This window comes from Motacilla alba, chromosome 7 (assembly GCF_015832195.1).
Source record: "Motacilla alba alba isolate MOTALB_02 chromosome 7, Motacilla_alba_V1.0_pri, whole genome shotgun sequence".
NCBI classification, from domain to species: domain Eukaryota; kingdom Metazoa; phylum Chordata; class Aves; order Passeriformes; family Motacillidae; genus Motacilla; species Motacilla alba.
In genome coordinates, this window is record NC_052022.1 from 37,745,079 (window position 1) to 37,758,288 (window position 13,210).

Sequence of the window (13,210 nt, forward strand, 5' to 3'; positions counted from 1 at the left end):
GTAAGACTAAATATCTGCTGCTCGTGGAGATCAGCATCTCAAAATTAGCATTTGTGCTGAGATCTGGTTTGCAGTGGCTTAAAGAATAAGCAAGTTCAGCTTCCTGTAAAATGCTGCACTCCTTCAGACTGCTTTGCCCAGGGAGTCTGAATTCACTGACAGGCAAAGGAGAACCTGGAGTGACGCGCTGCAAAGAAGCATGGAATGGTTTGGGTTGGAAAGGAAACCTGTGCTCAGTACCTGCCATACCCACCCAGAGATGCACAGCTCAGGATTTCGGATGTAAAGCAGCATTTGGGTAGAAACCAGCATAATATTTAATTCCAAGGCGTAAATAGCACCCTGAATTATGTAACAGAGCTCCTCAGAAGCTGAAATTCTCATCCTATGCAAGAACGTCTTTGGTGGGATAAAGAGTAAAGTGCATTCTAAACTGCACAAAAACTTCAAATCCATCCACCATGCTCCAGGACTGTCTCAAACCCTTGCTAAAGCTGCTTTGAAAGGACTAAAACTTGTCTTAATATTATGGTAATTTTTAAATCACCTCTAATTTTCATTTGTCTGTCACCTCATGCACCTCACTTAAAAAGTAATTTTTCTCTTTTGGAACAGAACTATGGTGTAGTTCCTGCACCAGCATCCTGACCAGCACCAGTAACTTTGTTAGAACACATAGCCAAATCTCTGTATTGAAGCCCAAATGATTTCCAAATAACACTAAGGAGCTAATGAAACTAAAACACAAAGGAGAAGCGTACAGACAACATGGAAAAGTATACACTGTTAAGGCTCTTGGCAAATGCCCGTGTACTTTTGAGTGTGTGAGTATTTACAAGCTGCAGGAACTTGGTGGGGCTCGGTGATGTACAGAGACAAGTTGCCAAGTAACTGCATTTTTCTACTTCTCTGCTGCAACGAGCCTTTTCCTACCCAGCAAACAGCAGCACTACTCCAAAGCTCCCCCTCTGTCCGAGGAACACAATTTCTGCTGAAACCAGAGAGAAAACAGAGATAGTCCAACAAATATGGGGGGTTTGGGATATGAGTAAACCCCACATTATTGACCCCGACAGTGAAAACCTGTAAGCGAGTATTTGGGAAAGGGATGGGGTAATGGTGTCCTGAATGACTGAAACCCCCTTCAGAGCGGATTAACACACGTGCTCCTGTTGCATACAGGTATAGATATAAAAGAAAAGCCTTATAAAGTATGGTTTAGGCCCTGCTACTCTAGCTAAGCTAGCAGTTAGCTTGTAACTTCCCAGTGAAAAATCCTAAGAATGAAAGCAGTTGGCACAACAAGCTATTCTGGTTAGAAAACCGTTTGCACCTGTGATAAACAAGAAATCTGTCCCATGAGGATCAGAGAACAAAATATGTGAACTGACCAAAAATAGAGAGATTTGACAGACAAACACCCTGGCCATTTACAGACCAATAAACTGAGTGTCAGTGTATTGTTAGCCAGTCAGGTCTAACACAGTGCCTTCTGATATTTCCTATAAATATGAGCTTTGTGAATAAAGAATTGGCTTTTCTGCATGAAGAAACTGAGAATGAATGAATGAAGAGAATGAGAATGAGAATGAAGAAGCTGCTTTACTGCAACATGTTCCCAAACCAAGAAGAAGTGGAGTTTTCCACGGCGGCTCCCCAATGCCCTGTTGCACAGGACAGAGGTGGAGCAGCTCCTCACAGACACGCTGCACATTTGGCTGCACATGGAACTAGATGAAGCTTCCTGGCTGCTCACCCGGGACACCTGATACTGGTGTAAACACAGCCAGCACCTTCCCTGCCGTGTCACTCCCATCCCTGACCAGCCTCGGGACACGGCCAGGTTGTGTGTCCAGAGTCCAAACAGAAGCCAAACCTTTCCCTGCGCTGCCATCCTGGAAAGGAAACTCCAGAGAATTCTAGAATTTCCTTCTCTGCAATTTTAAGGATGACTCCACACCAGCGTGGGGTCACCAAGGTAAAGTTCTCAAGGTCCCAAAAGGGATGTTTTTATTTTAAATCTATTCACTTATTTTTTAGTACCTGCCTTTTCCACAGTGTTATCTCCTAACCCAATGGGCTTTGAACTCCTGAGGCTTTAGAGACTTTGTTACAGGCACAGCCAGGGATGGGGGAGAGGGATCTGAGTTTTGTTTAGCACTAATTCAAGACATGATAAATCCTTGGGGCAGGGATTATACAAGCATAACACAAATATATACATATATATGTACATATATAAGTATATACAAATCCCTCTATCAGGGATTTACATGGAACATGAAAGGAATTTTATTTTTTCCATCTCTAAAATGTTTGATACCTCCAAACATGGTATCAAATGCCTAATACCGTGTTTAGGGATATTTTTTTAATAATATTCCGGTTTTACTTTGCCAGCACAACATTTGGTTGAAGGTCAGGCCTGGTGTTTCCCACCAGGAAAAGCTGGCAGCTTTTCAGACCCCACAGACTATCAAAGGCAGGACAGGGAGACGAGGAGCCATTCCCTCTGGAACATCTGAGCTGGCTTTGAAGCCCAAAACATGATTTGTGAGGCTAAATGCACTCACACACACAGTTCCACTGGAGGGGCAGCTGGGACACCATGGTCTGGCTGAGCTCCAGGGCCAGAGCTGGGAGCTGCTCCCAAGATCCTGCTCCCACTTCAAGGCCATTAAGAGAAGGAGGGCAGGGTTAGATGGGATATTGGGGAGAAAACCTTCCCTGTGAGGCTGGGGAGGGACTGGGATGGATTCCCCAGAGCAGCTCTGGCTGCCCCTGGATCCCTGGCAGTGTCCCAGGCCAGGCTGGACTTTGTGTCTTGGAGCAGCCTGGGACAGTGGAAGGTGTCCCTGCCCATGGCAGGGGTGGGATGGGATGAGCTTTGAGATCCCTCCCAGCCGAAAGGCTCCCGGGATGCTGTGATTCCTGAGTGCCTGCAGGGAGCCACTGCACGTGCTGCTGGAGCCCAGGGCTCGTCCGAGCCCCTCCTGCCAGCAGGGAACAAACAGAAAATCCCACTGCTTTTCAGAGGAGGGGTTCAGAAATGGAGGGACAAAATCCCACCTGCACCTGGCCAGATCCGTGTCGTCCGAGTCCCAGCAACATCAGCGCTCCCTGGGAAAATGCCTCCAACTCTGCCCCATCAATAATTTTAAAAATACATTATTGAAACCACTTCGTCTGTTTTTTTGAAAAAATAGGGGGGAAAATGTAGCAATTTACTTAATCTGAGGAACAATTTGCACACAGGTGGTAGGTGACTGTCCTCAGTGAAAATAAAAAGCTTCCCATATGCCACTGAAGCAGGACAACTCAGGATCTTCAAGAGATTCATTAATATCATTAGAGCGTGACTGCCTACAAGCAGGATTACAAATGGATAAAAAAAGGCAAGTTTTGACCTAAATTTCATTGGTCATTCAGTACAACTTGGAAAAGTCGTAGCTTGGGAGTTCTTCCCTCCGATGGAAAAGATCATTGCATTTCACCAGAAACTTTTTTCAAAAATTCAATGTACACAACTCACTGGCAAGAACTGCCAGAGCTTTAAAAAGTACCTAGGAAAAGTATCATCAAAACGTGTAGTACATTTATTCTGCATATTACAACTGCAGTTCCAAATCAGTGATTCCAAAGCCTTTCATTAGATCATAAAAAACTTCAGGCCAGCTTATAATGAAATCTCTAATCAAATATGAATGAATCATCTGATATGACACAATTCCTTGAATGAGAAACAGATGGAAAAGTAGTGATGATTAAGTGGTTTAGATCACAAGATATTAGTTAAGCCAAAGGAGGAGATATTTAATCACAGAATCATGGAATGGCTGGGGTTGGAAGGGACCTTAAAGCCCATCCCATTCCACCCTCTGCCATGGGCAGGAACACCTTCCACTGGACCAGGCTGCTCCAAGCCCCCTCCAGCCTGGCCTTGAACACTTCCAGGGATGGAGAATCCACAGCTTCCCTGGGCAACAAGGAAAGGTCTCTTTAATGAACCATCAGCGGTTCCCCAGGGAAGTATCTGGAGACTGCTGCTGTATTTTAGGCATCACTGCACAAAACATTCACCTGATATTCCCTCCACTGCCCGAAGAAAAAGCAGAGCCAAATTTAGCCCTGAAAATCAATATACCCTGGGGAAGAGCCTCCAGGATCGTGATAAACGTGTGTCATGCTAGAAGAGGAATTCCTAAAATCCTAGGAGTGCAGGCGGCTGCTCTTTCCCCTTAAGCAATAAACTACCCCCGGTAATTTTGGCAGAGAGCACCCTGGGGAGCTCTGTAGTGCAGGGCACAGCCATGAAAAGAGCAGGCAGCAAAAGGAAACACAGCCCCTGGGAATAACGAGACCGTCCATCCTCATCCTGGCACCATCTGTGCGGGGAAGCTGATGGAAAAGAGGAACTGAGTACAGGGTGAGTTGGACCACTGCAGGCCCAGGACGAGTGGTACCTCCAAAAAGTGAAGGGACTCAGAATGAAATCAAAGGAAAACAACAGAGGTTTCACCCCAATTGCCTCTCTGAGGTTGCAAACCCAGGTAAATCACCCAGGCTGCAAACACACATGGCAGACAAGACACGGCCTTCAAGATCCCCCCCGAGGCACATGGAAATTCTTCCCCAAGAAAGGCCTCAATCCATGATCTGTTTCCATGAAACATTTATCACGTTTCATTCACCACACAGTACTGTTATTTTTAGCAAAGCCAGAGGTAATGGGAACAAATTCCTGAAAAAACCATTCAAGGGAGCCCTTCCACGCTTGCTCGCATCATGCCTCTCCTCCTTTCCTAAGTTTTCTTGACAAAGTTCGAGCATTCAAAGGCTCTTCCCTTCATCACCTGCTTTTATATAAAATCAAAAGCACAAAACAAGCTTTCCTGTGGTAGGGAACCGGTAAGAATTCTTCTTTTTGAAATAACACTTGGTGAAGAGTCAGGACTAAGGGAATCCAGTGAATTCCAGAGCTGATCGGTGTGAATTAATGAACTAAGCAAGGTGAGGGCAGAAGAAAGAAAAACCAGCAAGCTGGGGCTTGCAGCAGAGTAAACTTTCCTGCATTTCATCCAGGAAACCAGCGCTGCATTCAAGAGCTTCACATTTAAGTGCTGCTTTCAGCTGTTAACAGAGAGATAATCATTTATAATTCATGCCAGCTCTTCCAATTGATAACCATTTCCTCATGGGTAAGAAAGGAGACAGATAAATCATGACAGATAAATACGTTTTCTGAGACAAAAGACAACAAAGCAGAGTCGAGGAGCTGTGGGCTCCTGTTCTTCCCAACCCACAGGGATCAGGATATTCACATTCTGGGCTCCAGCATCAGGTCAGTTCAGGACTGCCCATCCCTGGAAGTTCCCAAGGCCAGGCTGGACAGGGCTAGGACCAACCTGGGATAGTGGAAGGTGTCCTTGCCCATGGGACAAGATGGGTTTTAAGGTCCTTTCCAACCCAAAGAAGTGTGTGATTCTCTGATTCCCAGCTTGGCTGGAGGAGTGGTTTAATTCCACGTGGAACATGGATGCTGAAGCTGAGACAGAGGCGGACGAAAAACTCATCCCTCTTCCACACACCCCTGCACATGCACAGAGTGCTAAAGGCCATTAAATTATCCCACAACCAACAGAACACGAGCGTGGGGACAGCGTTAGTCCAGAAGAGAGGTCCTGATGCTTGAACTTCCCTGCTCCTCTGCTCTAGATGTGGCAGTTCCCTCCCCTCTCCTGCATAAATAACCCCAAATTTACTGACTGCAAAGGGCTTCTAATAGCAGCACAATAATTCAGCAAATCCTCTGTGGAAACTGGGGGGCTGGCTGAAGGGCTGTCAGGGCTTTCCTTGCTGGGGAATGGCTCTGAAGCTTTCCTCCAGCAGGTGAAACACTCCTTTGATTGTCACTGCATGGGCCACGGTTTGTCCATTTAGCTCAGGATTCGAAATTAAAGACAAATATTAGTAAATCGTAAGTACTGCAGAAAATAATAACATTGAGCTGATTTTAACTCTCAAGGCTTTAAGCTGCAGTTTCTCTGCTACCTTGGAATCATGGAATGGTCTGGGTGGGAAGGGACCCAAACCCATCCACTGCCATGGGCAGGGACACCTTCCACTAGCCCAGGCTGCTCCAAGCCTGGCCTCGGACACTTTCAGGGGCCCAGGGGCAGCCACAGCTTCTCTGGCAATCTTATCTTACACCAGAGCATCTGAATGGTGGCAAAACTGTCACACCAAGGCTGACCGTAAGAGCTGCAGCTTTTCCACAACCTAACGAGAGGACAGGGTTGAATCTGCTCAGTGTACATGGTAACATCAAAATGATTTTTCCCAGAACTCACTTTTGAAGATAATTTGGGGGGGTTTGGATGGGTTTCTCCCCCATCCTGGGCTTCATGTACATATCCATTACATATATCAGGATATTTTTAAGACTAAAGGAAAGCCTTTCTGAGGGGTAGCTCCTCCTGGGGCACGACAAAACCTCACATTATTCCCTCACAGACAGGGATTAATCTCTGACTGCAAAACCAAGGGACAGTATTAGTCCAGAGGCTCGTACAAACCATTTATTTCCACATACATCAGCATTATTATTTTTGTGAATGACTGTGGAAGTGAGAGCAGATAACTAGATCTAGCATGGAGAAAAAGCAGCGGGGAGCTGAAATCTCCCATTTAATGCTCTGTGTTGGAAGGGACCTCATCCCTTTCCAGCTCTTTTCCAAAGGCAGCGACACCTTCCACTCTATCAGGGTGCTCCAAGCCCTGTCCAACCAGGCCTGGGACACTTCCAGGGATCCAGGGGCTGCCACAGCTTCTCTGGGAAATCTGTACCAGGGCCTCATCAGGCTCTGATTATTTAAAAAAAAAATAAAAAATTAAGGGAAACAAGTTGTTCAATAAAGTGAATTTATTCCTTTTCCTCCCTCGGGCCAAAGGCACAGCGATGCTCGGGAGCCCGAGGCAGAGCAGGCAGAGCTATCCAAGGATGATTCCTGCACTCCAGAGCAGGATGAGGGCTGGGGGCGCTTGGTCCCCTTGTACTCTGCGAGCACCTCAGAAATTCAGATGCGTCAATTACGGGTGATATGTCTGTGAAAAGGGAAAATGTTTCCCTTCCTCCGATTAATCCTTAATTTATACAGAAAAGAAGACAGAAATAATTTTCACTGCTGATGACTGAACCCAGTTCTGTTCAACCAAATTCGCTCCTAAAAACCATTTCATAAAATTGCTGTAAATATTTCTTTGTTTGGAGTTGAAATGCTCTGCAGTTCAAGGAGGATTTTTAGAACTTTCTCATCATTTCACATCAGAGAAAAACAACTAACAAGGGTCAAACCTCTCCTTCACTTGGTTCGTGGTGAAGAGAAAACATTTTGGTTTCCTACAAGCACACCGCACTGATTTTATCTGAAATTGAAATGCAGCATAAAAGCTCATTGACCACTCAAGTTTATTCAACCTTACCCTGACCAGGGCAGGAGAATGTTTTAAACAAAATATCCCAAGACACAATCAAGCCCTTTTTTTTTTCCTTATGCCGTTTTTAACACCATTATTTCAGTCATGCCTGAGACTTGGAACACCACCCGACAATCCCACACACAACTTGTTTTTCCAGAGCAATGCTTGCTGTAACTTCTTCTTTCTTCCCTCGGAAAGATCTGCAGCAAACTCCTGAAGACAAGAATGATAAGAGCCAGATATGGCAATCCCAGAATGGGTTCAGTGGGAAGGGATCTTCAAGGTCATCCCATTCCACCCCCTGCCATGGGCAGGGGACACCTTCCACTAGCTCAGGTGGCACCAAGCCCCAGTGTCCAGCCTGACCTTGGACACTTCCAGGGATCCAGGGGCAGCCACAGCTGCTCTGGGAATTCCATCCCAGCCCCTCCCCACCCTGCCAGGGAACAATTCCTTCCCAATATCCCTGCCCTCTGGCAGTGGGAAGCCATTCCCTGCATCCTGTCCCTCCATGCCTTGTCCCCAGTCCCTCTCCAGCTCTCCTGGAGCCCTTTAGGCCCTGGAAGGGGCTCGGAGGTGTCCCTGGAGCCTCCTCCTCTCCAGGTGAGCACCCCCAGCTCTCCCAGCCTGAATTCCGTTCTCACAGCTCAATTACTGGGAGAACTATTTGACAAAGAGGCCCATCTCTCATCCCACCCACTTCACACCAGCACAGCTCCCCAGGGATCTCTGCCTCATTGTTTTCCCAAAAGCACAGAGGTGAGTTAATTAAAAATACTCAAAATGGAGTCCAAACAGCAAGAGCTCCCTAAATCCTGCATGGCTCCATCAAACAGCCTCATTTCACCTGGGGAAAAGCAGCCAGAGCAGACTCTCCCATCAAGTTCCCCAAGCTCTCAACCAGCACCGGCCTTTGGCCTGAAATACCTCAAAAGGAAACATTAAACTTAACCAGCAAACAAAATCAACTCCAAAATAAAGGGATAGAAGATTCAAACCCATCCCCTTCACAATCCTGGCCCATGATCCACAGAGCCACAAAACCCAGCCCGGCTCACAACTGAGGTGCACAGTAAAACCTGTAAGTTGACCTGTGCTGCTACAGTGACTTTAAAATGAGAATCCCTCTGAGGGTTAGGAAAATAGAACCTCCCTTACCTGACGGACACGTTTGGGAGCATACGGAGGGGAGAGGGATTTGTCAGGATCCAAAGCTAAACGCCCGTGCCTGGTAAACAACCATCTCTTCCTTTTTTCCCCCAATGCAACAACTCTACCTCCTTGAAGGTTTCCTTCTCCAAACAGTCATTCAAGTCCACAAAAATCTAGGTTAGGTCGCAGCCCACTTTTTTTCTCCCCCTCCCAGTGTACCAAAGTTGTTTTGAATAAACTTCGTTTACATCTTTCCAACTGGCATTACCAGAAGTGCTCAGATCTTCTGCAGGATCTCATCCTTAATAAAAAAAGGCCTGAGGGCATTTTGGAAGGCAACAGAGAAGGGAAAGTTGGGGGTTTGGAAGATCTGAGCTGCTGCCTGCAAGAGTAGATAACGTTTGCTATATCCTATCAGCCCTGGTAAAAATATCTGCTTGTACCAGGGAGAGAGAAGGGCCAAACATAAAAGGCAGCAGCAGATTGTTTCCCCCAGAATTCCATGTACTGGGAGCAGAACTTTGGTTTCCATCACTTGTAGAGCTGCAGCCCTGAGCTCTAAGAGCTCTCCCAGCTCGGCAAGGAGCAGCCAGGATGAGGAGCAGGAGGACGAGCCCCAGGAGATGCCGTGGCAGGATCATTAGGAGAGGCAGAACAGCAAACAGCCCAGAGCCCAGCGTGACACACTTTGATCAGCCCGGCCTTGGCTCCCTGTTCCTTCTCCCTAATGAGAGCAGCAGCTCCAAAACCTCCTTCTGGGCTGGGAAGGGACTCCTTCAGATGCTGCTTTGTTCTCCTGTCCTCTCCTTTCTAAGGCAAATCAAGTATTTCCCACCAGGCTGGGCTCCCCTCAGCCCCCTGCAAGACTCCCAGGGCTGCTGTGCTCCGTTCCCAAATCCCACTCTCCCAGCCTGGGAAAGCAGAGGTGTGCAAGTCCTAACAGACTCTGTTCCAGCACTCTGCATTTGCATTCTGCTCTCCTACTCGCAAGGCAGAGCTGCAGAGCCTCTTCCCGCATCCCCCAGAACAGGAATGAGGTTTAATAGGAGGTTTTTTCCTTACCAGAGCTGGGCATGTGGTTCACTCGAGGTGGATTCAACAGCTCCACTGGCTGGTCTCTGCCAGAAAGCCCATCTGGAAAGAGGAGGGAAAAAGAAAATAAAATCACATCAACACTTTGGGTAGCTGAGCTATTTTTAGCCATTCCAAGCAGAAAAAAAAAATCAGCAACCAATTATCGATGCAGAGCAGAAACACAAGCAGCACAAATCAATGGAAATGAGAACATTCCCAGGACAGCTAAAGCAGAAAATAAAGGAGACTGTATCCTAAATTACACTCAGGGTTTCCTGGTCTTTAAGTCCACAACTGGTGCTGATCCCCGGCTGAGGAAATAGGCACGTCAGCTCACAAACCTTACCAGAGAAAACTGCGACTCCTTCCTTGCTGGGGGAACTGAGCTAAGACAGAGACGCAGCCCCACGGAGCAAAGTTGAGGAACGGCTGGAATATGCCAGGGAGATGTTAAGGGAAACTGACAAATCACTGCAGGAGATTAAAATGCAGAGACATGCATAACAAGCCCCATTTTGCATAAGTTTAGATTTCAGAAAGGCATTAAAAACATACTTTGTAAATGAGATGCACAAATCCATCTTGCTGAAGCAGTTCCCTATTTAAAATATTTCCAAGATTGTATCTTGCATCCAGGTAGAGTTAAACAGAACAACCAGTGTTGGAGACTGCCACACCTGAGTTTCTAGTCACCCATTCCCCTCCCAGAAAAGCCAAAGCAAAAAATGCTAAATTATGTTTTCAGTGTAATTACGAACCCTGGGATACAGAAAATTTATCTCAAACCTATTTGTTCCACCTTTGCCAGTCTGTCTCACTTTTCCCCTCCAACCCCTTTCTGTGTTGCAGCTCTGATAGGATCAAGCCAAACCCTGTCTGGAGACATCAAAGAAGCCACCCCATCTCTCTCAGGCAAAGGACAGTGATAGAAAAATGTTAATATTTGTTTTCTCCTCCCTGCTTTCTCTGTTTTTCTGGAGAGAAAGCACAGCTGGGGACTTCTCCATGTCTTGCCTGGGTTCACCTCCAGTGATCATACCCAGATGGAAGGGGAAGAGCAAAACATCACTATTTAAAATATAATTGAGCCATCAGGCACTCCAGAGTCAGTGGAGAGCACAGCCCAGAGAAGTTCCCAGTTTTTCTGGGGAGCAGAGTATTCCCAGCTTCTGCTGGGCAGTTTCAGATAAAGATGTTCCTTCATAGGAGAAGAACCCACGGACAAAACAGAGCCCTGCAGCAGCACCCAGGTGCTCTGTATAACAAACCCAGGTCAATTTGGGGGCTTTTTAAGACTTGTTTAATTGCAAGAAATAAAGTACATTAATTTTTCCACTCATAAAAAACCCCCCATACCCACAAACCAGTGCTTTGCAACCTTTGTTTCAAAATGAGGATTAGATTAATCACAGCAGAACATTCAGGAACATCTTTTAAAGCACTGACACCTGAAACACTTGAAGGAAAACTAAGCTATCCAAAACCAAGGTTCTGTCTTTGCTGTGCAAATAAAGCTCCATAAAATAAAATAAAACAAAATAAAACAAAACATAATAATAATAATAAAATAATAAAGCTCTAAATCTCTGGAGTCCTCCCGCAGCACAAGGATGTGGAGCTGTTGGAGCACTGCAAAGAGGTCAAGCCATGCAATCAGGGTTTGACTCTCCTCACAAGCCACAAACCCTGGTTTGAGTACTGAGACAGCCCAGACAAGCTACAAAATACTCCCCAGCTCTCCGCTGGCCAAATTGGTCCTAAGCTACTAAACAGAACTGGCAAGGAAACATCCTCTCAAATTGGTTCTCGGTGAATCAGTCTGATGATTTCCCCAAAAGTCTGCGACAAAGTGCTCTGTCCACGGAGCCTGGAGGGAAGCAGACACCAGCCTGGCTGATTCATGGCTCGAGTCAGGGAACATTTTGTGTAGCTTAGTTTCCAGATGGGCATTCCTACTCATTAATTAACAAGATGAAGCCATAATTCATTGATGGAAATTTGAACACTTTGGTTTTTATCTTACTCTGTTCCAAAGAGCTGTTTAAGTTATTCAGAAAATATAGTGAGGACAGGTTTGGAAGTAGCTGAGTTTGCAGGTTTTAAAGGAGTTAAAAAAACAGCAAAACAAAGGCAAAATATTTATAAGTTCAGTCCCGAATAAACCAGAAACATGACAGATAAAAACCCTCGGAAAAGATGAAGCAGCAGAACCAGAGAATTGTCAAGATTGGAAAAGACCTCTGAGATCATCAAGTCCATCCAGGGCAAAACCAAACCAGATGAAGGCAGGGAAATATAACTTCTCCACTTAAAAAAAGACGAGAAATGAAGAGAAATGGAAGGATAAAACATTCAATGAGGTCTTAAAGAAAACTGCAAGCAGCCTGACTACAATTAACTCTGATGAGCTTAAAAATGCAGGGCAGAACTGGGAACGAAGAGGTTATTTAAATAGTTTTCCATTTATTCAGATCTTTCAACCTGATGCAAATCACCCTGGCCTACTTGAATTCTTGGAGCAAAGCAATAAGCAACTAAAAATTATCTTTAAAGGACACCAGAGAAGAGAGGAGAAGTTCTACAGAGGTGTAGAAGTAAAACTTTAGGAGAGACAGGGAGAAAGGCAGGAGCAAGAGGTAGAGAACATCAGCATTACTGACTCAGATTTGTCCCTCTGGAGCTTGAAATGCAGAATTAAACCTAAAAAAAAAAGGATGGGACATGAAATGACAAAGGAGCAAAACCTCCCCGCTGCGATAATGACAGAAAAAAGTACAACTACAAATGGGAAACATCTGGCCAAGCAAGGGCAGAAGAAGGAAAAGCCAAAGGGTTTTCCAAAACCAAGCACTCTGCATTCGGTGAGGATGCAGAGGATCCCAGTTCCCTCCTGGATGTGCTCACAGGGGGCATGTGCAAGGTCATCCCTCAGGGACATGGCAGCCTTGGCGGCCACAGCTTTAGCTTCAACACCTGAAGATGAACTATGGGCAACCAAGGAGAAACCTCAGAGAGAAGATTTTTTAAAATAAGACTGAGAGATTGCAGAACTTAGTGTTGCCAGCATCAGCCTGTTCTCCATGGAGGGAAGACAACAGAGTGGCCCGGAGATATTTGTCAGGATGAGCAGTTTTCTGCTAGCACCATGAGTTTGAGACCACTCGACCAACTTCTGTTTCCTTTGCTCATAAATATTCTGGACAGCACCTCACTGCACAACAGCAACCAGGGGCTTCTGAGCAGGCAGGGAATTTACTGAGAGTGTGGGCCGGCCCTGGCACAGGGTGCCCAGAGCAGCTGTGGCTGCCCCTGGATCCCTGGCAGTGCCCAAGGCCAGGCTGGATGGGGCTTGGAGCCACCTGGGACAGTGGCAGGGGGTGGAACAGGATGAGCTTTGAGTCCCCAAATCATTCTGGGATTCTACAAGCCAGCACAAGCCTCATCCCTATCCATCAGGCTGCTGACAGAGAGGCCCAGGCTGTAGCACACAGGAGCTCCTGGCTGG

General features: G+C 46.2%; 1 protein-coding gene across 9 annotated transcripts in view; it reads right to left on the minus strand.

Moving 5' to 3' along the window:
• The window catches only part of HDAC4 (histone deacetylase 4), a 176,397-nt gene that overhangs the window by 95,914 nt on the left and 67,273 nt on the right, over positions 1-13,210 (minus strand). For all 9 annotated transcript variants that reach the window (XM_038142676.1, XM_038142677.1, XM_038142675.1 and 6 more), the window contains one exon: positions 9,694-9,765. In XM_038142676.1, the coding sequence (XP_037998604.1) occupies positions 9,694-9,765 (72 nt within the window). The remainder of the gene's footprint in view (positions 1-9,693; positions 9,766-13,210) is intronic.